At 36.3% G+C, this 24,736-nt stretch overlaps 2 protein-coding genes across 5 annotated transcripts; both read right to left on the bottom strand.

Moving 5' to 3' along the window:
* Positions 1-5,877: 5,877 nt before the first annotated feature.
* LOC103939988 (non-specific phospholipase C2-like) lies at positions 5,878-13,068 on the bottom strand. Its single transcript, XM_009350073.3, has 4 exons — positions 12,530-13,068; positions 7,497-8,101; positions 6,409-6,588; positions 5,878-6,292 (listed from the first exon to the last, which is right to left on the bottom strand). The coding sequence occupies exons 1-4, from the start codon at positions 12,991-12,993 to the stop codon at positions 5,982-5,984; spliced, it is 1,560 nt and encodes a 519-aa protein (XP_009348348.2). The 5' UTR covers positions 12,994-13,068; the 3' UTR covers positions 5,878-5,981.
* Positions 13,069-17,489: 4,421 nt separating this feature from the next.
* LOC103939986 (nonsense-mediated mRNA decay factor SMG7) lies at positions 17,490-24,736 on the bottom strand. 4 transcript variants are annotated; one of them, XM_048575169.1, is made up of 9 exons: positions 24,578-24,736; positions 22,535-22,645; positions 21,801-22,388; positions 21,590-21,712; positions 21,060-21,292; positions 18,906-20,920; positions 18,682-18,821; positions 18,277-18,346; positions 17,490-18,048 (listed from the first exon to the last, which is right to left on the bottom strand). In XM_048575169.1, the coding sequence occupies exons 2-6, from the start codon at positions 22,604-22,606 to the stop codon at positions 18,925-18,927; spliced, it is 3,012 nt and encodes a 1,003-aa protein (XP_048431126.1). In that variant the 5' UTR covers positions 22,607-22,645; positions 24,578-24,736; the 3' UTR covers positions 17,490-18,048; positions 18,277-18,346; positions 18,682-18,821; positions 18,906-18,924. The 4 variants fall into 4 exon arrangements, with proteins under 4 accessions (XP_048431126.1, XP_048431125.1, XP_009348344.1 ...); XM_048575168.1 differs by having other exon boundaries at positions 17,490-18,044; XM_009350069.3 differs by lacking the exon at positions 18,277-18,346.

Genomic DNA, 24,736 nt, shown 5'->3' with positions numbered 1-24,736 from the left:
CTTCATTCTCGATGGGTTGGTCCATTTGTTATAACTAATATATGGTGCAGTGGAAATCCAAAGTGCAAAGACCGGAAACATGTTCAAAGTGAATGGGCATAGACTCAAGCCATATTACGAGTCTGTTACAAAGCATGATGTAGAGGTTGTACCCCTCCAAGAACCAGCTCCCCTTGGATGATTACTCTTGGTACTGTCTGGCTGCGAACGTAAAAGCAAGCGCTTATTGGGAGGCAACCCAATATTTCTATACATTGTATTTTTATGTCATTTTCAATTTTTTGTTTGCTTTTTTTGAGTTTTCTTGCATGCTAAACTGAATTATTTCTTTTCTTTGTAGGAATATTTGGTTATGTCCACCCTTGGAGTTTATTGCAGAATTGAAGTTTGGGGGTCATCGTTTGATTTTACTGCAAATTCGGGAAGTTTTCAGTCCAAATGCTTTATTTTGTTTCTTACTATTTTATTTTATTTTTATTTTATGCATTATTATGTTTTTTTGACATTGGGGACAATGTCCAGTTTAAGTTTGGGGGTAAGGATTAAAAAAATGACCAAATTGAAAATTTGAACTAGTTTGATTTGTTTTCATGTTGTTTCTTTTTGTTTTCTTAGTTAGTTTTATTTACTCTAAACAAAAATATAAAAAAAAAATTCAGAAGATTTGAAAACCCAAAAAAATAGCCTTATTTTCTTTATTGTTTTGAATTAGATTTTTTTTAGTTTCCCGACCCAGTGATATAATTGGATTGAATTTGAACCATGGTGATCAAGAACTTAGTAAGCATGTATTGTGTGAAATTCCTTATTCTCTTGTTAGCCTTGTACATGTTTAATCATCTTTGAAAAACCAAATCCACATAACCTTGTTGATGTGAAACTAAAGCATGACTTAAAGCTTCGTAAGTAAATATAGTGGCCATATACAGCCTATGTGAGTTTTTAAGCCTATTGAAAGTGTGTGCATTTTTCATACACTCCTATTCTTTCATGTGTGATAAACTTATGTGAATTACATCTCTAGAACTTGCGTAACAATCTTTCGAAACGTTTGTCATTGATTGCATGAACTTGAAAAGGATAGAGGCATTAGGTTTATCACCATGACCCAAATAAGCATGTTTCCTAAAGAAAAATGATATCATTAGATTGCCAATTTGAGCCGTATATGTTGAGTCTTCTATTTCTTATCACCAGATATGTCTACCCTTATACCTTAAACATTTTTCCTTACCCTTTCCAAGCTAGCTAGTGAACAATGTGAGATTGTCTTATGAGAAATGTTTGTGAAGTACTTTGAAGGAGTTTGGCAAAAGAATAAGTGTGGGGGTATTTCATGTTTGTATTTAGTTATGTGCAAAAATTGGTTCAAAAAAAAAAAAGCAAAACATAGAAAAAAAAAAAAAAAAAAAAAAAATTGTATACAAAGCAAATAAACAGTTTTTTAAGTTTCAGTTTAGGGGTGTGGTTGGAGGTATTAGTAGAGTGGATGGAGAGTTTAAGTTCTTATAAATCTCAACAAGAGAATTGCTTGCAATGTAGCTTGGAACTTGTGTTTACCTATCCTTTCATTTTTATAACCCTCTCCCTAAGCCTCGTTATATCCAATAAAAGTCCTCTTGATCTTAGTTTCACAATTATGATTGTGCAGATGAGATTTTTATGCAAGCTTATGGTAGATCTTTCACATTTGATTCTTTGAGCGAAACACGATAAACTAAACATATGTGTGATTGAGTGTATGTCCCGTGAGAGGGTCACTAGTTTGCATGTGGTGTTTCAACAAAAAAAACTTGAAATTGCATTAGCATGGCTATTACACACACTACACTTCAAGGATGATTAAAAGGTCGCTGTTAACATTTGAATAAGGAAGATGAGCTTGGATTAGCTTGTTTGGTGCTAGCTAAGGTTCTAGATGATTTGTTTTCTTGAATGAAATTCTATGAGGGTCACATAGGGGGAGGCTAATGTTTTTCATGTTGCTACTTTTTCATGTTTTCTTTGTTTTGCTTGAGGACTAGCAAAAGCTAAGTGTGGGGGTATTTGATAAGCTCATATTTATATATATTCTACATCAAATTCACTTGTCTTTTCTTAGTTAGTTCCTTATATTTTTGAGCTATTTACTTTGTTTTTGTATTTTTTAGGATTTGTCAAGCAAAAAAAAGAAAAACAGCACAAGTGGGATTTTAAGTAACAAATTCATCAAAACTGCCTGTGCAGGTCAGCTGACTTTGGAAGAAAGTTGTGGACAGTTCAGAATGAATTAGAGAATGAGCCTTATATGGTTGGAAAGCTACGGATGTCTATTTTCTGGAGCATTTCACGGATTGCTATTATCATTTAAGACGTTATGGCCGTTTTAACACTAAAAGGTTCCCAAGAGGTTGAGCAGTTTGTAACTGACAAGAAAGCATTGAAAGCAAGAAATCCAATAAATCTAGCAGCCAAAACTGATGCAGCCAAGAACAAACCAGCTAACATCAATTCAAATATCAGAGGAAATGGAAAATTAAGTGGGAGTAATGGGCATAAAGGCTGCCTAAAGAGTTACAATTGTTTTACCATTTCCTCTCACTTATTGTCATCACTAAATGGCTGTTAGTGGGGTGAGTTATGGAGAAAAAACTATAGCAGCAAGCAAGAACAAAAAAGGGTTGCAGGTTGCACTACAAAGACAGGAAAAAAAGAAAGGAAAGGAAGAAAAAAAGGCAAGGCTACTGCGTTGGGGAAGGAAGGAAAGGAAGGAGGAAATCTTGGCATTCTCTTCTTTCGGTTTTTTCTTCTCAAACTCATGTCTTTCTTTTGGTTTTATTTGAGAATAATGTGTAACTAAATTTTTAGTAGTTAGGTGCTATTTGAAACCCCGAATATGATTGCAATTTTGTTATGACATTTCGTTTGAATTACTTTTATGAATGGATGAAAATAGGTTCACTACTTGTCTCATTGATGAATTCTTTATGTGTTTTCTATGGATGCATACTTAGTAAGCATATCTAGGATTCTAATGCTATATGAATATGTGTGTGTCTGCCCTTATCGAATGAGGACCTACATATGTTCTAGAGTTGTACTTGTTAATTGCAATTAACATGTGAACCAATTTCTAGGATAAGTAAGACAACACTAGTACTTACGATGCCTTGTGATGACTCAAACTCTTTTCGTTCTTAATGATTTCTACTTGTTAAATCTATGAACACGCCATTCTAGATTGCATGTTAGGGACTAAGTTAAGTTGAAAACGCTATTCTCTTAACTTACTACGTAAGAAAGAGTAATTGGTTGAGTTCTAACATTGAGGCAACTTGAGCATCTTCATCCAGAAATAGAAGGAATTTGAATGAAACATAACATGTTTGCATGATTATTTGATGGTGGATAGCAATTCCCCTAACTCGTTTTTCTTAATTTGTGAACTACTTAAAATCTGTTTTTGCCCTGTTTTTGTTCGATTTAATTTAAATAGTAAATCAACTCCAAATATTCCAAAAATTTGTGTGAGTGTAGCTCTGTATGTCTAGTGTTTGCATATAAAATTTCATAGACTTTAAATAAGTGTAAGTTGGTCTAATAATTATTTTTCAGTGGCTGGCCAGTGGGGACAACAGCCCAGTTTTTGTGACATTTTAAGTAGTTAGATAAAACAATCTTCTGCGAGAAAGACCCTTATTTTAATATGCTACAATTGACAAATCTTTGTGTTAATAAGGAAAATGAATAGGACATTTATGTGCTACTTTGTGGTGTGCTTTTAATCCTATCACCTAACTATGCCACTTTGAAGGTTTTTGGGTGTAGTTGTTTTCCATGGCTACAACCTTACTCTAAGTCTAAATTAGATCCCAAAAGCAAGCTCTGTGTGTTCCTTGGTTACTGCCTCAATTGCAAAGGTTACAAATGTTTGGATCTCACTACCAACAAGTTATACATCTCACGAAATGTGATCCTTGATGAAGGCAGTTTTCCCTTTCACAATCTTGCAGCTTCACAGTGCTCTCTTTCCTCAGCAGCAGTTTCATCTCTCAATACCATTCCCACTCACTTCACATTCACTCAACCACAGACCCATTCCCCTATACCTTCATCTCCATCTTCTATATTGCCAAGTAGCTCTTCTCCAACAGCCCCTAGACCTACATCTCATATACCTTCACTCAGTTCCTACTAATACTCACCCTATGCAAACTAGGCCAAATCTGGTATTTACAAACCAAAAGCCTTTTCTACAACCAAACATCGTCTCCCTTCTCATCTTTCCAATGAATTTGTTCCCCCTACATATCTCCAAGCTTCCAAATATCCACATTGGGTTAAGGCAATGCAAAAGGAGTTTTTTTCCTAGCAACAAACTGGTACTTGGTCTTTAGTACCCAAAATTGCTCATCAAAACATTGTGGGATGTAAATAGATTTTCAATATTAAAAGAAAACTTGATGGTACCATAGATAGATACAAAGCTTGCTTAGTTGCCAAAGGTTTTCATCAGCAAGAAAGACTGGATTATACTGAGACTTTAGTCCAGTAGCCAGGCCTGTGACAATTCGACTCCTGCTTACTCTTGCTGCCTAATTTGATTGGAGTCTCAGTCAACTAGATGTAAGCAACGCATTTCTACATGGGACATTGTCTGAATCTGTTTATATGCAACAGTCGCTTGGGTTTGAAGATGTTATTCATCCTACTCATGTTTGTCAAAATCCCTATATGGTCATAAACAGGCTCCCCAAGCCTGGTATGAAAAACTCCATGGAGCATTGCACACCCTTGGCTTCACTGGTTCTAAATCAGATCATTCATTGTTTGTCAAAAGGGATCCTATGGTCTTTGTTCTGGTATATGTTGATGACATTATTATCACAGGGCCATCTACATCAGCTTGCAAGCATGTTATTTCTCAACTTAGCTCTCTCTTTCCCATTAGACCTTGCTGCACTTCATTATTTTCTGGGAATTAAAGTCAAGCGATCCTCCAAAGGCATCTTTATTTCACAAACCAAGTATATCTTGGATCTATTAAAGAAGGCTAGCATGGTTGGAGCAAAATCATGTGCTACCCCCACTCAGTACATCTAAGATGGATCATTCTTCTCCATTGCTTGACAATCCTACAGAATATCGATCTTTGGTTGGTGCATTACAATATCTCACTTGGACTCGGCCAGATTTATCATTTGCAGTCAACCTTGTTTGTCAATTCATGCACAACCCAAGCCAGTCTCATTTTCAAGCTGTCAAAAGGATCCTTCGATATCTTAAGGGTTCTATTGACATTGGTCTTTGGTTTACAAAATCTATCTCTGTTCCATCTGTCAAAGCCTTCTTAGATGCTAACTAGGCAGGTTGCACACTTGATTGAAGATCAATTGGTGGTTATTGTATTTTTTTGGGTTCATCTATCATCAGTTGGAGTGCTAAGAAGCAACCAACAATGGCTCGTTCTTCAACAAAGGCAGAGTATCGATCTCTAGCTAATACTGCAGCTGAAATTACATGGATATGACAGTTACTTGCTGATATTGGTTTCCATCTTCCATGTACTCCTCAACTCTGGTGTGATAATCAATTAGCTATCTCTCTTGCCAAAAATCCTTTGTCTCATGCTAGACCAAAGCATGTAGAGATCGACACCACTACATTCGAGAAAAGGTGTTATCGAAGACCATCTCAGTCCATTTTATCTGCACTCAAGATCTGCACAAAATCTCTTTCCAAAGAGCGGTTTCGGCTCTTTAGGTCCAAATTGTCTCTTCGAACTCCTCAGTTTAGTTCGAGAGGGGATTTTTATTTTTTTTTCTCCCAGATATCAAGATACGGTTTAAGAACTTGGAATTTGAGATGGGCAAAATAATGCAGAATATCATGAAATGCTCAAACTTCATTTGATTATTTCATCTCTTTCCTTGGATTTGTACAACTAGATAAATATATGATTGCTCTTTTACATATGCACCGGAGGATCCACTGCCAGATTTCTATGGGTGTTCTGGTGAAGTTCTGGACGATCTCGAAGTAAGGGAGGGTTTCATCTGGACAATCTGCTCCTCATTAACTCCCATTCTCTTAGCGTAAAGCCCCGCTTCAAAAAATCCTTTAACTGCATCATCTGCGTATTTCTTCCCATCCTTGACCGTCATCGCCTTCCCTGTCTTTTTTGGGTAACTTGTAAATATGTTGTCTCCTTTTAGAACTGCCGCGAGTTGTATCATCTCCTGCTGAAATTCTGTAAGCTTGGCATCTTCGTTAGGCTCACTCTTTCTGATGGCGACTGGTGTTGGCAGTTGCTCTGGTCAAAATTCAGACAATTGAGACGTACATATTAGATATCCATTCGCCATGCAGGATTGATGCATCAACGTTGCATGTAATCTTTTCCTGTTTTGTTAGTAAAATGTGACTTACCTGGGCAGTCAGTTCGGGGTTCTGTCCGTGTTTGGACAATGCCTTCAAAGGTACCAGCCCATTCATCCCTCTTTGTTAGGAAGGGTGCAGTTAGGTTGAAGATCTTCTTGACTGTTGCCGGAATAGACGAGTGTTCAAATTCCGAAGTCGGAAATGGCGATCCATTAGGACCATGAACGACTGCTTCATCATCATCAATGCAAAAAATAAGTTACTAACCATAAGAGTTATATAAAATTTAGCATGCAGACATATATATAGCTGATTCTGTTATCAACCAAGGAAGTTTGTTGTTCGTTGACGATGTAGACGACCCATTCCATACAAAAAGGCAATGTGAAATGGGCACCAATTTCTGGAAGCAATCCAAATATGAACATGGAACAACTGTACCCACAAACTGAGGTTTGTACCATTTGATTGTTACTTTTTACTTCTAACTTATGTTATCGACTGGTGGCTTATAATAATATAATATATAATATAACATGACACACGTTTGATACATAGGATTGACCTGACTCGAACTAATTGCGGGGATTAGCTTGGATTTGTTTGGCCTGTCTTCGTTCTATTTAGATCCCTCATTTTAAATGGCTTTAAATATATAAGCCCGCAACAAATATGTATAATCTCAATTTATCCAATTGTTAATCAATCAGATTCCAATGTTTAGTTCATGTTGGGATAATTGTTAAATAGCTCAATGTAGTCTTAGTCTAGTGAAACAAACGCCCCCTCGTGTAATATGAACTCTAGTGGTGATGGGAGGTGGGATTAGGACAAGGATTATGATAGATATAGGTTTCGTTACCTCCAAGTGTATAATCTAAAAAAAAACTTTAGATACTAGAAAGACACATTCTATGACCAACTTGAACAATTTCATGTGTTGATATTTTGAACTATTTGGTTGATATTTTGAATTACTTTACCAATGTGTTTTATCTTTCTATGAACTCCAAATGCTGAGTCGCCAACATTAAAACTCAGAATAATATGAATATATAAAACTTAAGCAGAAAATCACATGTCAATCATTTAATTAGCTGAAAATTTAAAATTAATCAAGAAGCAGCAGTACTCACCTGTACCCTTCTCTATCCATGGTGAGACCATGATCGTTGGAACCCTAACTCCCAACCGGTCAAACTGAAAGAAGAAAGGCTCCGGCCCCACAATCCCGTCAGGGCTGGGGACTTCACGAACCGGTGTAGACACATGATCATAGAAGCCCCCATGTTCATCATACGTGATGATGAATAGGGTGTCGTTCCACTGAGGGCTTGCTCTTAGTGTCTCGTACACCTCCTTTACAAACATTTGCCCGTGGTACACGTCATGGGAGGGATGATCGTCATTTGCAGGTGCACTCTTGATGTCAAAGTACCTCTGTTCTATGACAGTGTACCCGGGTAGTTTCCCTTCGTTTGCATGTCTCTTGAAGGTTTTGTACCGATGGAACTTAAATATGTACTTGAGCTTCCTCAAGTTCCTGTAGAACAATGTAGATGGAATGTTTTGGTAGTATATCCCGAAGGATATTCCAGCGTCATCGAGGTTCTGGAAGATGGTTCTTTGAGGGTAACCCTTGGCGAGAAGGGCTGGGATGTTGCTTGTTGCACCAGCTGATGTCCCTGAATGCACGTAGAGCCGATTCGGCTGTGTTGAGGTTGGCAGTGAGGCGAACCACCTTAACAAAATTCTTATGTTAATTGCTTGGGACAGCCGACAATGTCAAGTAAAACAATAACACTATGTTTGGGTGAAGAAATTTAAGATTACTAAGGAATTTTAAAATGATGAAAATTGAATTGACAGGATTTTATTTTCTAGGATTTGGAAATTTTCTTCTTTGGTTAACCTAAAAGAACAATGGAATTACACACGGAATTTGTTATTTTTAAGATTTTAATCATAGAAATTGGAGAATGACACATATTTAATTACATGAAATTTAAACTTGGGAATTGGAGGTCACAAATTCCAAGTTTTTTTTTTCCACACAGAAATTCTAGATTCCTATGTTTATGAATCCGACAAAGGAAATTGTGCATCTCAATATACAAATTCTGATTTTTTACCAAATTCCAAGTTTATTTCCCTCATCCAAACATAATGTAAAACTTCGGAGTGGCAAATAATACATGCACGAAATGATTATTTGGCACATGAATTAGATCGTACACCAATGTGTTACCACAGGCAGATCCATACAGGGACCCAAAGGGTCTTGGGACATTCGGAAGCCCGAATAAACACTTTTGATCGACCTTCCAACAATTTGGGCAGGTGCAGTGGAGAGGCTTGTTGCCTCCATGGATGTGTTGGCAGCCGTGCTTATAACAAAGAAAAAGAAGAGGTTTTAAATTTTTGTTTGAAAGGACCTAGCCAAAACGACAGAGTTTTTGAGCCAGCTCATTATAAGAAGTCTAAAAACTAAAATATCTCTGTTTTCTCTACAAAGCCCGAGAACCCCAATCTTTTCCAATATCCCCAAATTATATTTAGGAACTCCCAGCCCCAATCGTCACAACCTTCCAACTTTAAACTCAAGTTACCCTATTCCCCACTACCATTTGTTGTTCCACCGCCTTTAGCTGCCTAATTTTATTTCTTCCAAATTCATATAAGTTTTTTAATCCTAGACTCTGGTCCCATGGTCCCAACTCCCAATTAATAATATATATGTTACATTAACAAATTTTATCGTTGTAGAGTCACTAATTGCGTTATGTTCCTAAGGAGAATTTGTTGGTTTTATTACGTTTGAGATTAATCTTGATTTATTCAATGAACCAAATTCTGTAGAAAATAGTGATATGGAACCAAATTAGTTTAATAATTTTTTTTGAGCTTTTATGTTGGAACCCCCGATCTTGAAATCCTAGATTCCCCACTTTGTGTTACATAAACGTTTTCTATAGTTTTTTTTTTTTTTTTAACAAACGTTAAGAGAATGTATAATAAATTACAATAAAGAATATTTGAACACAAGACCTCAAATGTATAAACAAATACTCTTAATGTTAAAAATAAATAAACAAGGAAAATAATGAAAACAATGTGCTCAGAAGTGCCACTGTGTGTTACATAAACGTTTTCTATAGTTTCTTTTTTTTTTTTTTAACAAACGGTAAGAGAATGTATAATAAATTACAATAAAGAATATTTGAATACAAGACCTCAAATGTATAAACAAATACTCTTAATGTAAAAATATAAAAAATAAAAAAAGGAAAATAATGAAAATAGTGTGCTCAGAAGTCATAATAGACCTGGCAGTTTCTTATATGACCCGTTAAAAAGACAATTAAACGATACGAAGTTAACGAATTTTGGGCGACACAATAACTAATCGGATCGTTATCGTGTCACACGATAAGAACAAGTTAATAACGGGTCCTTAACAGGTTTACACAAGAGTGACACACGGGTAACCCGTTTCGACACGTTAAGAAAAAAGTTATTTTGATGATTTTAATTTTTTTTAAACTACTTTAAAAAACAACCTTATTATAAAATACAATAGTCATAGTGTATATGTATATATATATTATATATTAAAATATGTATTATTGTATTATTATTCTATATAAATTTAAAAAATTACAAAATAAAAATATCAATTTACAAATGCGAAAAAATGTGAAATAATATACAAATGCTCGTGTTCGCATAGAAGCTTTGAGGATGGGTACATCATCGTTTGAATTTGTAAAACCATACAAACCCTCATGAATAGTGTTTTTAAGGGAGTTCAAAATAAGCCAATATCATTTCCAAAGGTGATTGATGAAAATTGAAGGGTTTTATTGTAAAAAAAACGTGCAAGGTTTTGCATATACATTTGGTATCTTGTAGTAATGTACTAATATTTTTTCATTAGACTCTTATTTTGGGGTATGTAATATTTAAAAGACAAATGTTGTTTTTATGTTTTGAAGTAATATTTATGTAACAATGTGATATACATATACAAATTTAGTATTATTTTTTCAATTTTTTGGGGTCAAATTATGTTTTTTATTTTCATTATTTATTATTTTAAAATATATTTTCCTTAACAGATAACGAGTTAGGTCATATTACCTGATAATATTAACGGGTCAATTTTGGGTCTGGTCATATTACTTATTTACTTTAACGAGTGTTACACGACACGATCCGTTAAAATATTGAGTATGTCATGAAAACGATACAAATAAGAAAAACACAACACGAATGTCAGGTCAACTAACAAACTACAAGTGTTAACCGCAATTATTTGCATGGCAAACTACAAAAGTGGAACAAAATGGATTTGACGGATTTGACATTTTCACAACACGTTAATTGTCTTGTTGTTATCGCAAAATGTCATCAACGCCAAGAAATTTACATTCTGAAAACAAAAATAATACTTCAAATTTTCTGAATTTTACTGTTCACAAAATATGAAAAGGTAAAGATTTACTGTTCAGAAACATGAAAAAGTAAAGATAAAACGAAGCATTTCTGTGTGAAAGTTAATTTATCTAGCATTACTCCAAATTAAAATGTCAAATTTCATTTTAATTGCTGATGTGTTAAAATAACATTTTGTAAAGTTTCTTATTCCCAACTGTTATGTCAGAGTAAAATTTTTTTGATTATTTATATAATCCAGAATCTAATAATCAAATAATTGATAATGAAAAAACAAATGTGAATCCAGCATTAAAATAAAATAAAATAAAAATTTTGACGTTACTTTCAAATTTAACAGCAAAGTGGAGAATGTCAATTCATGTAGGATTTTGACATCTACTTTTCATTGTGAACGGAACACGAGTGGAACATCACGTGTTTTTATATAAGTGGTGGAAAATTGTATTTTTTAAGTTATTAACTTTTTAACACATATGTCTCATCATTTGCATAGTATCATGTGATGTACCATCTCTTATTCCAGTCACACAGAAAAATCTCTTCTCCTTTAAAATAAAAAATTCATCTTTTTTTTTTTTTTTTTTTTGTCAAAAACAGTTCACATAAAAATTTTGACATCTTCTGTGAATGGTCAAAGCGTTCATTTTCTCTCGCTCGCATTCAATTCTCTCAACGGCTTTCTCTTTTTAATATTTTTTACCATTAATAATGAGAATAATGTATGCTTAACAGGAATTAGTTAGCAGAGAATTCATCAAATCCCTGTTTACTTTTGCTTTTGATTTTTTATTTATTCAATTTACTTATAAAAAATAAAGATAAATTACACTTTCATACCTTAGGTTTAGGATCTATTTCAATTCCTTACAATATCTTCAAAACATTTCACTTTCATATCTTAAGTATTATTTTATTTCAAAATAATATCTCCGTTACATTTTTCATTCATTGATCCGCTGATGTAGCTGCCACATATATGCCACGTGGCTACCAAATGTCTGCCATGTGGCAAAAATAATTTTTTTTTAAACATGAATTTTCTCCCAAAAAAAAAAAACAGAAACCTGTCTTCTCCTGGCAACCCCCAAACCCATCTCCCCCATCTTCATCTTCTTTCCTGCAACCCATAAAGAAGAAGAAGAAAAAAAAAACCCCATATCTTGTCTCGCTATCGCCAAGTTCGTGGAATTGATGTGGATTTAAGGAGTGGGGGGTGTGTAGAGAAAGGAAGAGGATGGGTGCGGAGGGAGGGAGGGTCGCGGGTTGGGGGTGGGGTGCGTAAGGAGGGTCGCGGGTGGGGGGGATTATTTTGGGTTTTTGGTTTTGAGGGGACAACGGGGATTTGGGGGGGGGGATGACGGGAAGGTTAACTTCAGTTTTTTTTTTTTTTTAATTAATATGTTTAGAAGATTTAGGGTTTTTTTAAATAAAAAATTGTTTTTTTTTGCCACGGGACACACATTTGGCAGCCACGTGATGGCCATGTCAACGCTTAACGGATCAATGGATAGAAAATGTAACAGATGTATTATTTTGAAATAAAATAGTACTGAAAGTATGAAAGTGAAATGTTTTGAAGATGTTGTAAGAATTGAAATAGACCTCAAATCTGATGTATGAAAGTGTAATTTACCCAAAATAAACATGCGCATGCAAAGAAAAAAAATGTGCTGAAAATCATTAAAAAAAAATTTGGTACGTAGTTACCTACCTGTCAAAGACTGCAAATTCAGAAACAAGAGTTTTGTAGATAGCAACCATATCAGGATTGAATCCATTCATAACGTCCTGAGACATGGCGGTGGTGTTGTCCATGGAGTAAGCCTGCTGAGCAAACCCATTCATGGGAGGCGGGTCGGCGGACGTGTTATCCGACCCGAATATCTGCTCTCGGATGGCTTGGAAGGAGTGGCCAGGATCAGGGTCCACATAGTGAGACTCGTTCTTGAAGAAGAAGCGCTTGGAGTTGGGGTCGGTGGTGGAGAGAGGGTTGGACTCGGAGCCGTCCACTCCGTTGATTTCTGGGTTGATTTTCTTCATCCACCCTAGCATGTGGTCGAACGACCTGTTCTCCATCACTAGAACAACTATGTTTTTTATGGGATTGGCATGGACTGGACTATAGAGTCCTACGAGCAGCAGGAGGAGGACGGAAATGGCAGCGGTGGCTGCCATTTTAGAGTATTGGACTGGACCGGATTGGATTGGATTGAAGGACTTAAATATGTATGTTTTGGTGAGTAATGTGACTAAATTAATCACTGTTGCCTGGCGCGAGAGAGAGAGAGAGTTGGAGATGGCGAGCCCGTGAGTACCTGGTTTTTATAGGGCAAGTGGTGATGGCAGTGCATTAAGTAATTGCCTAGATATGGAGATAAGATTTCTTTTTTTTTTGTCAAACGATAAAATTATTAGATTAAACGTTAAATTAGAAATAGAGATGTATTTCGAAACCACAAGCTTCTCGGTTTTCTTATTTTGGGTCGGGGCACGAGGACATGTTACAGCCTCGCAGGGTGTGGCTTTTTCAGAAATTTGCCCCCTCAGATTTTATCTCTTTCCCTTTTTTTAATTTAAGAGATAACTCGTGTACATAATTTAATTGAAATAAGTGCGGCACTATTTTACTGTATTTTAATCAAATTGGAGGTTGGAGAATGATTAGTCACGGAGAATCCTCTCAAAATGGGAGAATTATAAGGAATTGAGAGGTTTAAAAGAGAACAAAATAATTTCATGTCTAATCCTTTTCTAATCATTTTTACCAAACAACCCCTAATAAATTAAAATGATGTAAAGGTAAATGAAAGATTTCCAGTTTAGAAAATTTAATTAATATTTATGGCCAAATCCGTTGGCTAAAATATTCCTAGGTGCATAAGAGAAACTGAATTTCACATAATTCTTTTTGTGAATGAATTTCAAATGATACATTGTATTGTCCAGTTTATTGTATTCTTCTCATTTTTGCAAAGGGTTTTTTTCCTATGTCTGGAAAGAAAAATAACGTAAAAATAAATTGTGGTAGGACCTGAAAACCATAAATATATATCAAAATTGAAGCTAACGAAAAATTACAGCGGAACAATTACTAATATTCCCCTAATTTTGCAAATTCTTATTTTGTCATATTACCTAATTTTGTGAATGAAGTTTGATAATGATATGGTTAATTTAATTATGTGTTTCATATTTTAGTTTGGTGAAACAAAACCATTTAACACAAATGTGGAAATGGAATATTATCTTTCTAGAACACGTAAGTTTTAGTCACTCAGTACTACAGCCTGGTGGTATTCCTTTTCACTTGTAAGTGAGAGGTCGTAGGTTCGAATTTCGTAGATGGTGAATTCGAAACCAAATTAGGTTGCCCATTGTGTAGCTTAGCCGAACTCCCCCTCCCATTAGTGTAAAATATATCGTTGTACTAAAAAAAAGAACACGTAAGCTCTGTACATAGTCATTGTCTATTTGGAGATGTTCAAGTTCCATCTTCACAAACAATAAAAAGTGGTATTCCTATTCACTTGTAAGTAAGAGGTCTTAAGTTCAATTCCCGTCAAAGATGAATTTGAACCACATTATTGATAGTCTATTGCGAGGCTAAGCGCACACCCACCTCTTTTTAGTGTTATAATATCGTTTGTTCTAAAAAAAAACACAATGAAACTCATTGAAAGAGAAAGTTATGACAAGGTAAGGACAATACAAAATAGAGTTCAAGATAGCTAAGCAAAAATCCAACTCCGCAAAAGAAAATTACAATGAAATAGGCCTTAGCTAAGCAGCCCATAGCTACATTCCAACAAAACAAAACCTAGATTTGAAAATGTAAAGTAGCCACCTCCACCTAAGCAGCCGCACCAATACCGCAAAGTCATCACCACTACTTGGAAGAAAGACCAGAGAACCAACATGATGAACAGAAAATGATGGTAGGCAAGCTACTCGTGCCATAATTCTACCAAGTAGTGCACTTAGCATTATAAATGCTTGCACTTTAAATGCTCCTAACCACCGAAGTGCACCGGCGGAGGTGATTCTTGGAGGAGGCACTCGATGAAATGAGTAGCATGGGCAGATGGTGGAGGATTCAAGTTGAGGAGCAATTTTTGGAGAGGAAGAAGGCATAAGAAAACGATCTGGGACAAACTCAGAGCAAACTAAGATGCAAAACGCTCAAAGTGATGGCAGTCGAAAGCCAAGGGCATTAAAAGATAATCCAAGTCAATAGTGGTTTGGTGTAGGAAAAGGAGGAAGAAAATCCCCAGGGAAGGATGGGGGAAGGAAGGAAAAATGGAGGGGGAGTCGGAGGGAGGGCTGGAAACCAAAAACAGGGAAGGATAGGGGAAGGGAGGAATCAGAGGATGGGAAAGAGAGGATAAGAGGGAGGAGGGTTAGGAAGGGGTGGGTACTATCGTACTAGGCTGCCGCCGACTCTAAGCTAGACCAAGAGGCCGACGGCCAAAGGGCTCTTAGAGGTAGGGTTTTTTGGGAAGAAGGGATAGGGCGCGTGGTTCAATCATTCAAAAATGTTAATGTTATTAGTTGGTTTTTCTCTCTTTTGTTTTCATTTTTTCTTCAAATATGAAATAATTATTACAATGGATCAGAAGACAATAATTTTTTTCACTCGTTTTATAGACACGCTCCATAATATACTTTAACGATCCAAACGTTCATCTTTTAGATTTTCTCTCAAAGTTCATGTCAACCAAAAATCATCCAAATCCAAAACTATATGACCATTCAATTAAATGATAGTCATTTTAGTATTTTTTTGCATAAGAGTATTTATTCATTTTCTTCACTCCAAACAAATGTTTTAATGATTTTGGATTTGTATTATTTTTTCCAATGGTGATCTATGAGTGATGAATTGAAACAATAAATGGTTCGGATCATTAAAAGAAGTTATGGGATAAACCATACAAATTAAGCACCAAAATGTCTGTAAAAAAATAAGTGTCCTCGATCTTAACCCATTACCAAATAAGTTTTGGCTAAATTAGAATAATAGTTCCCATGGTGATAAGTAGTGTTCTAAAAATTAGCCTAGGCAGCCGCATAGGCGCTAGGCGGTAAAGGCCCGCCCCGATTTTGGACAAATTTTTTCAAAAAATTGGTCTAGAGGTAGGCGGTCCTAGGCCCTTTTTTTTATTATTATTAATTGTGTGCTTTTTTCTCTTTTGGTTTCATAGTGGCATACTTATGGAAATGGTGTACCTAATTTGCAAATGATGGATTTATTACAAGTTCATCCAATAGTGAAACAAATTGGAGCACTTTTAAGGGGATACATACAAAGAAAAGAAATAAACTAGATACAGCAGAGTTAAATAATTTAGTCTATATCCAATCCAATGCAAGGATCATGATTCATGAACAAGAAGAATTTAGTCTATCATCCAAATCCTCCTCATTATGATTATATGCTCATTGTTTTTGAAATATTGAACTTTTTGGATGTATATAACTTGTGTATTTTTCTACTTCTATTTTTTTTCATTTTATCATTCTTTTATTATCCATACAAGTATAGTTTTTTTTAGGTGTAAATAGGCACTTATTTACAAGATATATAATAAATTTATATAAATCCGCCTATGCGCTAGGCCCCTTCCCGCTGCCGGATTAGTGCCTAACGATTTTTAGAACCTTGGTGTAAGGGAATCAGAACATCGCCCTCATGATGAAAAAATTCGAATTTAAAACCTCGTGATAAACTAACATTTTTATCAACACTCCATCCAACCTTCACAACCAAAAGGAAAAATAAAAATAAAAAATAAAATAAAAAAACTCATTTATCCGAGATTATGAATTCTTTGCTTCATGCTTCGATTCCATTCAAAGCTACTATTTTTTTTTTATTCTTGTAGCACTACAATCTAATTAACATTGAAAATTTTAGTTATCCTTTTCTTATGTGGAAACTTTAATTGAATTGCTTATTTGGTAATTCTATAGAAAACTGGACTTAATAGGCGATATTATAGCTAAAATTTTTGGAAACAATTTTGCAATCTGATTGAAAACGGATAATCGGAGTTGGTAAACATATAGTTGTGATATTGGTTTGAATGTTGGTGAGGAGTGATTCGAAATAGAAACCAGTTTTCAAAGTCTGGAGGTTTATTCATCAACAATAGCAAGAACAGAAGGGAAGCTGAAAAGCAGGTAGGGAGAGGCAGAACCCAAGTGGGCGATAAACTATTTGAAAATAGGCGGGTGGGTTGGGGTGGACAATGTTTACGGAGAGTTAACGGTAACATTAATGTTAGGCTTGAATCTTAATGGACTTCAACACGAGAGTATAAATTCGAATTTTCCCACGGTAATAGGGTACGGGGACGGGGACCATTAATTTAACTTCGCGATGAGTTTTAACTTATTTAGGCATCCCGCGTATGAATCTGGTTGTTCGTACAAGGAATATACTATCGACGCGTATGAATCAAGAGGAAATATTTAATAATTTTGTTTTAACCAGCAGACAGCAAGGAAAATGGTTTCGTGCCTCTCAAGTCATCTACATGACGACGTAATAAGAGGATTAATGTCAACAGACATGAGGCATCCCAATCCCATGCGCAATCGATCAATCGATCACTCAAATAACAGCCCATATCTGCGAGCCGACCGCAAACGAAACCAACAAAAACCGGACATTCAACATTTCCAAATTGTTCACATAATTTATTTTATTCAAATACATCTCGGGCTGAATATTCCACTCACCATATTAGTTTGCTAGAAAAGCTCAATAAAAACATCAGGGACCAAATTGGGACACCATTCACCACATCACACTCACACAGCGCAAATATTTTTTATATGTAACTATAATATCTACCGCATATCCCATTTCACATCCATATCCTTTCTAGTATATCATTCATTCCCAATAACCTGTGCAACAACTCGAGCTTTCCGAAAGCAAAGTCAAGCAGAATTACATACTATCATCTCCCACCTGATGATTACCGATATCCAACAGCAGTATATGCTTCCGCACTTCTGTAGAGAGCAAGCTAGCCGGTACAGAGTTTTTATTCCACCAGTTGCCGGAGGCATGCATACCCCACAAAACCAACATATGATCTTATTAACACCTTCTATCCATCCCCAAGTTACCTGACAAGGCATTTACTTCTTATGAACTCCGCAGCACAAAACATGTATCCATATTTCTCATCCTCCGAGCTGGAGAGTTTTGGCAAAATCTGTCTTGAACAAAACACAATCACAAAATCAATACCCAGAATAAGTAAATAGAGCTCAACCTTCAAAGTATCCTCCCAATGAAATGATTGGAAGGTTGTTTTTAAGCATTAAAACATCAGACTCATTACTTCTGGATGAGTAACTAAAGATTTTTATACTTCCAAAACGCTATGAACAACCATTTCAAGGATATTATTGGCGAAGCCAGCATCTCTGTGAACAGAATCTTACGATATATGTTCCTGGCGGAGTGCTAGCAAAGTGTAGTGCAGGGTAGCATGATCTGAACACTCATCGTTTTCTTTGAGAAGACGAGGTAATCAAAAACCAACAAAGTTAAACAACAAATTTAGGCCATATATGGTCTATGGAATGGAGAAGGTTGCAACTAATAGGAGACACGGGCTAGGTACATTATAGACACTTCATAGAAAGAACCTCCTAGCATATTATAAGCAAGAGATGGGAAGTATCTGCAGGCATAGATTTCTTACTTAATATAGACATTGAATGTTAGAAACCGAGATACCTATTTGTATTACACTTTGACCAACAGAATACACAAACCATAAAATAAAACATATCAGTTCGGGAGGAAAAGTAATTTGTGAACAATAACATTTCACAAACACATACCTGTGTAGTTGTAATTGCCAGCAAGAAGCCAAGGCCACCAATGCTCCAACACAAAATTAACATTGACAAAGCTTCAAAGTTGGAGTTTGAATTCCATAGCAAAGGGCAATGCAGATATTCACCGGATCATCCTCAGGAACCTTAACAACAATAAGGGCACACACTACATGAAGAACAGATAGGCAACAGTTGTAATACCAGCAGGAAGAGAAGAACATTCTTACCATCATAACCATACCGACTTCACACAAAATGGCGGCCCGTCCAGAAAGACTGTCCTTGATATTGCTCAGGCTGTGGATTCGGGTGCTGATTTCCATTTACAAGTTGTTGCTGTTGCTGCAGCTGCATTTCATGGTGTAGCTTGAGGTCATCAAGCCTCTGGAAATCTTGCCAGCTTTTCTGGTTTTCCACTGATAGTTGTATAGGTGTACCCTGTTTACCAGGAAAGGGGAAGTTCACTGCTCCACTTAAGCCATTGCTGTTTGTGAAGCTATGGGGATTGGAATGAGATGAGTAATTAACATAATTATTCAGCCCATTTACTTTCGTTGAAGATGGCATCTGATATCCATCCAACCAGCTGTAATCATCCATAACTAGATTCTCACTCATTGAATCTGAACCATAAATTGATTCGTTTGCATTTTTAGGAGGAACACGGCTAAAACCGGGTGGTGGACCAAGGTGCCTAACAGGTCGACTTACTGGACTTTTTCGGATACCTGTAGGCAGAGCTGATGATGTCTTTACAGTCAACCTGTCAGCAATTGCATCAACTTTATATGGCAAAAAAGCTTCTGAAGCTTTCGTGTGGCTGTAAAACATACCACTAGCACTACCATTCACTGGGAGTTGGTATGGTACAGAAACTGCCACAGGCTCAGATTTTAGTGCATGCCCACTTCCCATAAATCCCATACTCCTTAAGCTATTAGCAAGAGACATCTCTTCCTCCATTGCCGGATTCAAAGCATTTGATTGAATTGGTTGTAAATTCTGGGGGATAGTATTGGCAATTGATGCAGGTAGTTGTGTACCAACACCAAAACCAGTTTCCACTGAAAACTTGGAAGCATGTGACTGGATTGGTTGCAAGTGCTGGTGTATACCATTAGCAAAAGATACAGGTGTTTGTGAATCAGCCCTAAAAGCATTTTGATGGTGTAGATTATCCAAAGTGGCAGAACCATAAGTTCCATCAACTGTTTGATCACCTGTAGAAGCATTTTTACCAGTCTCTAGGCCGTCATACGCTGTCCACGTAGTGCTTACGGCATCAGGTCGTTTCTCAGCCACTACTGGCTTAAATACTATTACTTCATCATCCTCATCCCCTTCCATGGATAACTCTGTCTTTGGATATGCAGCTCCCAAATTGATTGTGCTCTCTACTTGATTTTCTTGTAGATTATCATCTCCAGTAGCCATATGTCGATGGGAGGTAGGAACGATATCATTTTGCCCTTGAGGTTCAAAGCCTATGATAAATTTCTTTAACTTCGAATCAAAATATACTGCTTTCTGGTCAACCTTAACCACATTTGCAAGAGCTTTGCCTGCTGCCAGAATCCTTTTAACACGGGCCCCTTTTTCCTTATGGCCATCACTTCCAAAAGAATGCTTCCTCGAGAAGTCCAATATTGTTTGTGCTGGAATTAGTGGAATAAATCCTCTCAATTCAAAATCCTCCAACAAAGCAAGACGATTTTCAGTTTCACCTTCTTCATATCTGCTCATGTTATTAAAGCAAGTCTCATCTTCATCATCATCTATCGACATTGGCCCAGTCGACAAGAGACTATTGAAGAAGGATATGCAAACTTTCCAGAATTTGGATCTAACAGAGGACTGTTTTTCGTCTGCATCACTTCCAGCTGCAACATCAGGACAACATGCCAACCATTCCACTAAAACAAGAATACCTGGTAAGAGGAAACTTGAAGATGGATCACACAACTGCACGCATCTCTCTAAGATTAGCCCCGCCAACTCAAAAACAGCAGTAAATGCATTCTGCAGTAGGACAGCACGTTGTACAATTTCTGCATATGTCTGACCTTCGCTTTCCTTTTTCACATTATGAATTGTGAATATCAATATGGAGATAAGTCTAACAATAGCAAGTCCATTCTCAACAGCATCTGCACCAAAATTCAGCACCTCTTCTGCTCCAGTACACAGAAGCTCACATAAGCCACTGCTTACCACAGATAGAACTTCCGCAAATGTCTCCAGGCTAAAGAAAGAACATCATAATAAGGAGGTTAATCTTCCAAACAATTTTGTAATAAACTTCAAACTAATAAACTTCAGACTGATATATTTCAACAAAACTCCAAACTAATAAACTTCAACAAAAAAATAAAAAAAAATACCTAGTACGCGTGAAAAGAATGCCATTCAGACGGACAAACCGGATGCAAAAAGCCTTATAGGTCTCCTGAGCACTGGATGCTCTTTCCTTAACAAGGCTTACCTTGGTATTGTTATCTTTAGATGCAGGTATTATTTCCCCTTTCCCTCTACCTTTGCCTGCCAACCGTGCAGGCAACTCTTTGACTGCAGAAGCATTAGTATTCCCAGACAGTTGAGAGTAACTCTGACGATTCTAAAAGAAAAAAGAAATAATAAAAACGTTTTAAACACAGCATATCAGACAATAAAGCAGAAACTTGCGTGAAAAATTTATACTCAGAAAAGAATTAGAACAAATACATGATAGCCATTAGTAAACTCTATCATTCTCAGAGCAAAAAAATTAGAACTAATGCTTTCTAAGTATGGCTTAAACATTGGAAAGAATTATATTGGAAGATCTAAATAATTAAAAATTCATCAAAATTTCAAGACAAGATCAAAATATATAGTTAATAAATTTAATTAGGTCATGTTAAATACACAATACCTTCTCAAATGCAACAATCAAGTTATCTCTTGCAGTTGAAAAGGGACTATCCACCGCCAGGCTACGAAAATATCGATAAACAGCCACCAACTCATCCCCCGAATAGGAAGCCAATATAGCAAGCTGAAGCATTTCAGAGTGACCAGTCAAAATAATGATAAACAGACATCCAGAGAAAAACTTATGAAGAAAAATATTAAAAAACGAATACCTGGTGATGGGGGTTCCCACTGGATGGCCAGAGAGATGCAGCTTCCATGTAGTAACTTGAGGCTGCAGCGTACTCACGAGTTTTTGAGTCCCCTTCCCCATACAATCCTTTGTAGCGTGCAAGGTCACCCAAATATATCAAGCATCTGTGGCACGATATTAGACCTTTATTTCCATCCTTGTCCATAACAATCTGGTTTTCAGAATCTTCTGAGAAATAACCAAGAGGAAGCCCATATTTCGCTCTGATCTTCACTATTAAATCATGATAAAATCCAGTTGCTTCTGAAAGGAATGTTTTTAACTGCAGTCTTATTTTTGTAACTCGATCAGGCCGAATTGGCCCCTTCACACCCTGAGATGTGTTTGAACGTGCAGAAGCTGTAGCAGCACCGAAGTGTGCTCGCAATTCCTCAATGCGCTTGTAATGTAACTGCCACAAAGCATACTCGATATTGTGCTGCTCAGAGAAAGCATGGTCCTCAAGAATTATTGCTTCATAATTCTCACGCATCTGTTGCCAGGCATTGGGATCTGATGGAATTCGTGCTTGGGTAGACCTCCGACGCCTATTCTCCAACTCAAGAATCTGAAAGGTAAAAATACGAATGTGAAATCGCATCAAATATGGATTCCCATTTAACATTTTCTATCAAAAAAGTTGTTGTTGCAGCTTGAACATATAGGAAGAAACAGCATAATTTTTCCCAAAAGGGGAAGAGCAAAAGGATATACCTTGTCATATAGACGTTGGGCGCGCTCCCTTGATGAAGGAGCAGACATTTTATCCATCTGTGGAATCATCATCCATCAAATATGTTTGATTAACTGAATACAGCATTAAATCTGCATAAAAGATTAAGCTGCATCAGTTGTTGAGAAACAAATCAACTAAATTTTGTCCCTCAATAGAATGAAATCAAGACCATTGAAATATGGCATGAATAGCACACCATAAATTCCTATTGTTTGAGCAACATATTTAGCTGAAAAGATTTCATACTAAGCATCCACAAGACTAATCATTGTGAACAAATGTATTAAAAGGCGGGGGGATGGCCAAGGCGTCCAATGGATAGCCCAGCCTAGGCGCGAGGCGTGAGGCGAAGCCTCACGGAACCTAAAATTTTAAAAATATTATATATAAGTATATTTATAACAATATAATACTTTGTAAAAACAAATATAACCATAACTAAGTCAAAGATAATGTCATCTTCTTTATTACTAAGTCTAGTTGTACTTGGAAACTATGTCATATACTCTCAAAATGTTATAATTTATTTTATTGTAAGCAATTATAGAGAACTTTAAGGAAAATAAGGATGAATGGTCATAATTATAGGAAAATTTATACAGGCTGAATGTTGCAATTATAAGTAATTTGAAAGGAAATAAAGGCTGAGTGGAGTAGTATAGGGTATTTAAAATGATATCAAGCAATAACTATGAGAATTTAAAGGAAAATAAAGGGTTGAGTGGAGTAATTATACGGTATTTAAAATGAAATAAAGGCTGAGTGGAGCAACTATTATGGAAATTTATGGGATTTGGAGAGAGAGAGTCTCTCCTTCTTTGTTGAAACTAGAATGGCAGAAAACATTTCAGAAAACCTGGATTTTGAAGGGAAAAAACGCCTAGATGAATGCCCTAGACGCCTTGAGGCAGGCCTCCGCAGCCCAGACGCACTCTAGCAATGCCTTCCGCCCACTCCCTCAAAACAGAGGCGGGAACACTGACGCCCAACCTCATAGGCCGCCTAGGCTAAGGCAAGCCTTTTGATAACTCAACAAGTTATCCACTCAATTTAATCAAACATGCCATCACGGAATAGTCATGCCTTAGAAAATAAAAAGAGAATAAAAACTAAGTGGAAAACTTGATTAATTATACACACTCCATGAATAATGCTACCAAAAACAACTTAGGTGAGAATTATACAAAGTGTCCCGCGTGAAGCAAAACAAAATCATGAAAGGACAGTGATCAGTCACAACACAACAACTATTTATTGTCAAAACCAACTACCTTACAAACCCAATAATACAATTAACAGTTTATAATGCTCTTCCGAAAGACCACCAACCCATCCAGCACATAGTATGACCCATTAAAGACTGCAACCGCATTCTACATTTCTTCTAACCATGAGAAAGGATTCCCCTGCTCTCGCAAAAAGCTCTTGTTTCTTGTCAGACAACTACCCCAGGTCACAAAATCATCCCACATATTTATTCGTAAAAACGGGCGTGCAGATTAAAGCAACCCAACAACATTCTTGAACCGAAGTTAGAAATTTAGGACATGAAACACTAACTTCATACAACCACCTAATATTCATCGACGACTTGGAAATAATAATAATAATAAAACCCACATGTATAAAACCCATGTTTAGTTTCTGGAAAATTTTGGGATAAAGAATAAACACAAACCAAAACCTAAAATTTAAAAATGGCTTTCAAAACCAATAGCTGCGTATCAATACCCTTTCCATTTCTATTTCTATTTCCCTTTCCTGAATAGAGCAAAAAATAAATTCAAAAAGAAAAAAAAAATTGCAAGAGATTTTCCCACCGCAAAGAAAGAAGAGAACATTCAACGTATACATAAAATTTTGCGAGAGAAGAACGACGACATCAGATCCTATAAATCAAAACCCCGTATCGGACTTACATCAAACAGCTCTAAAATTTTGCACGAAAAAATACGGAAAATAGATTGAAAAATTAAGGGAAAAAAAAACAAAGGAAGATTAAAGATGGAAGAGAAACGCACCTCTCCACCGCGGATCCACGCAGCGATTCGACGGATTAGAGAATCGGATTGCGAATTTGAAAGTCTTCGCGTTTAGGGTTTGGTGAGAGAGAGAGAGAGAGCGGTGTGGTTTGGTTTCTTTTGGATTTATGGTTTTTGGGTCCAAAACGGTATGAGGTT

The sequence above is a fragment of a genome, unplaced genomic scaffold (assembly GCF_019419815.1).
Source record: "Pyrus x bretschneideri cultivar Hongxiangsu unplaced genomic scaffold, Pyrus_bretschneideri_v1 Contig79, whole genome shotgun sequence".
NCBI lineage: Eukaryota > Viridiplantae > Streptophyta > Magnoliopsida > Rosales > Rosaceae > Pyrus > Pyrus x bretschneideri.
The sequence above is the reverse complement of the archived record's forward strand: the minus strand, read 5'-3'. Positions and strand labels throughout refer to the sequence as shown.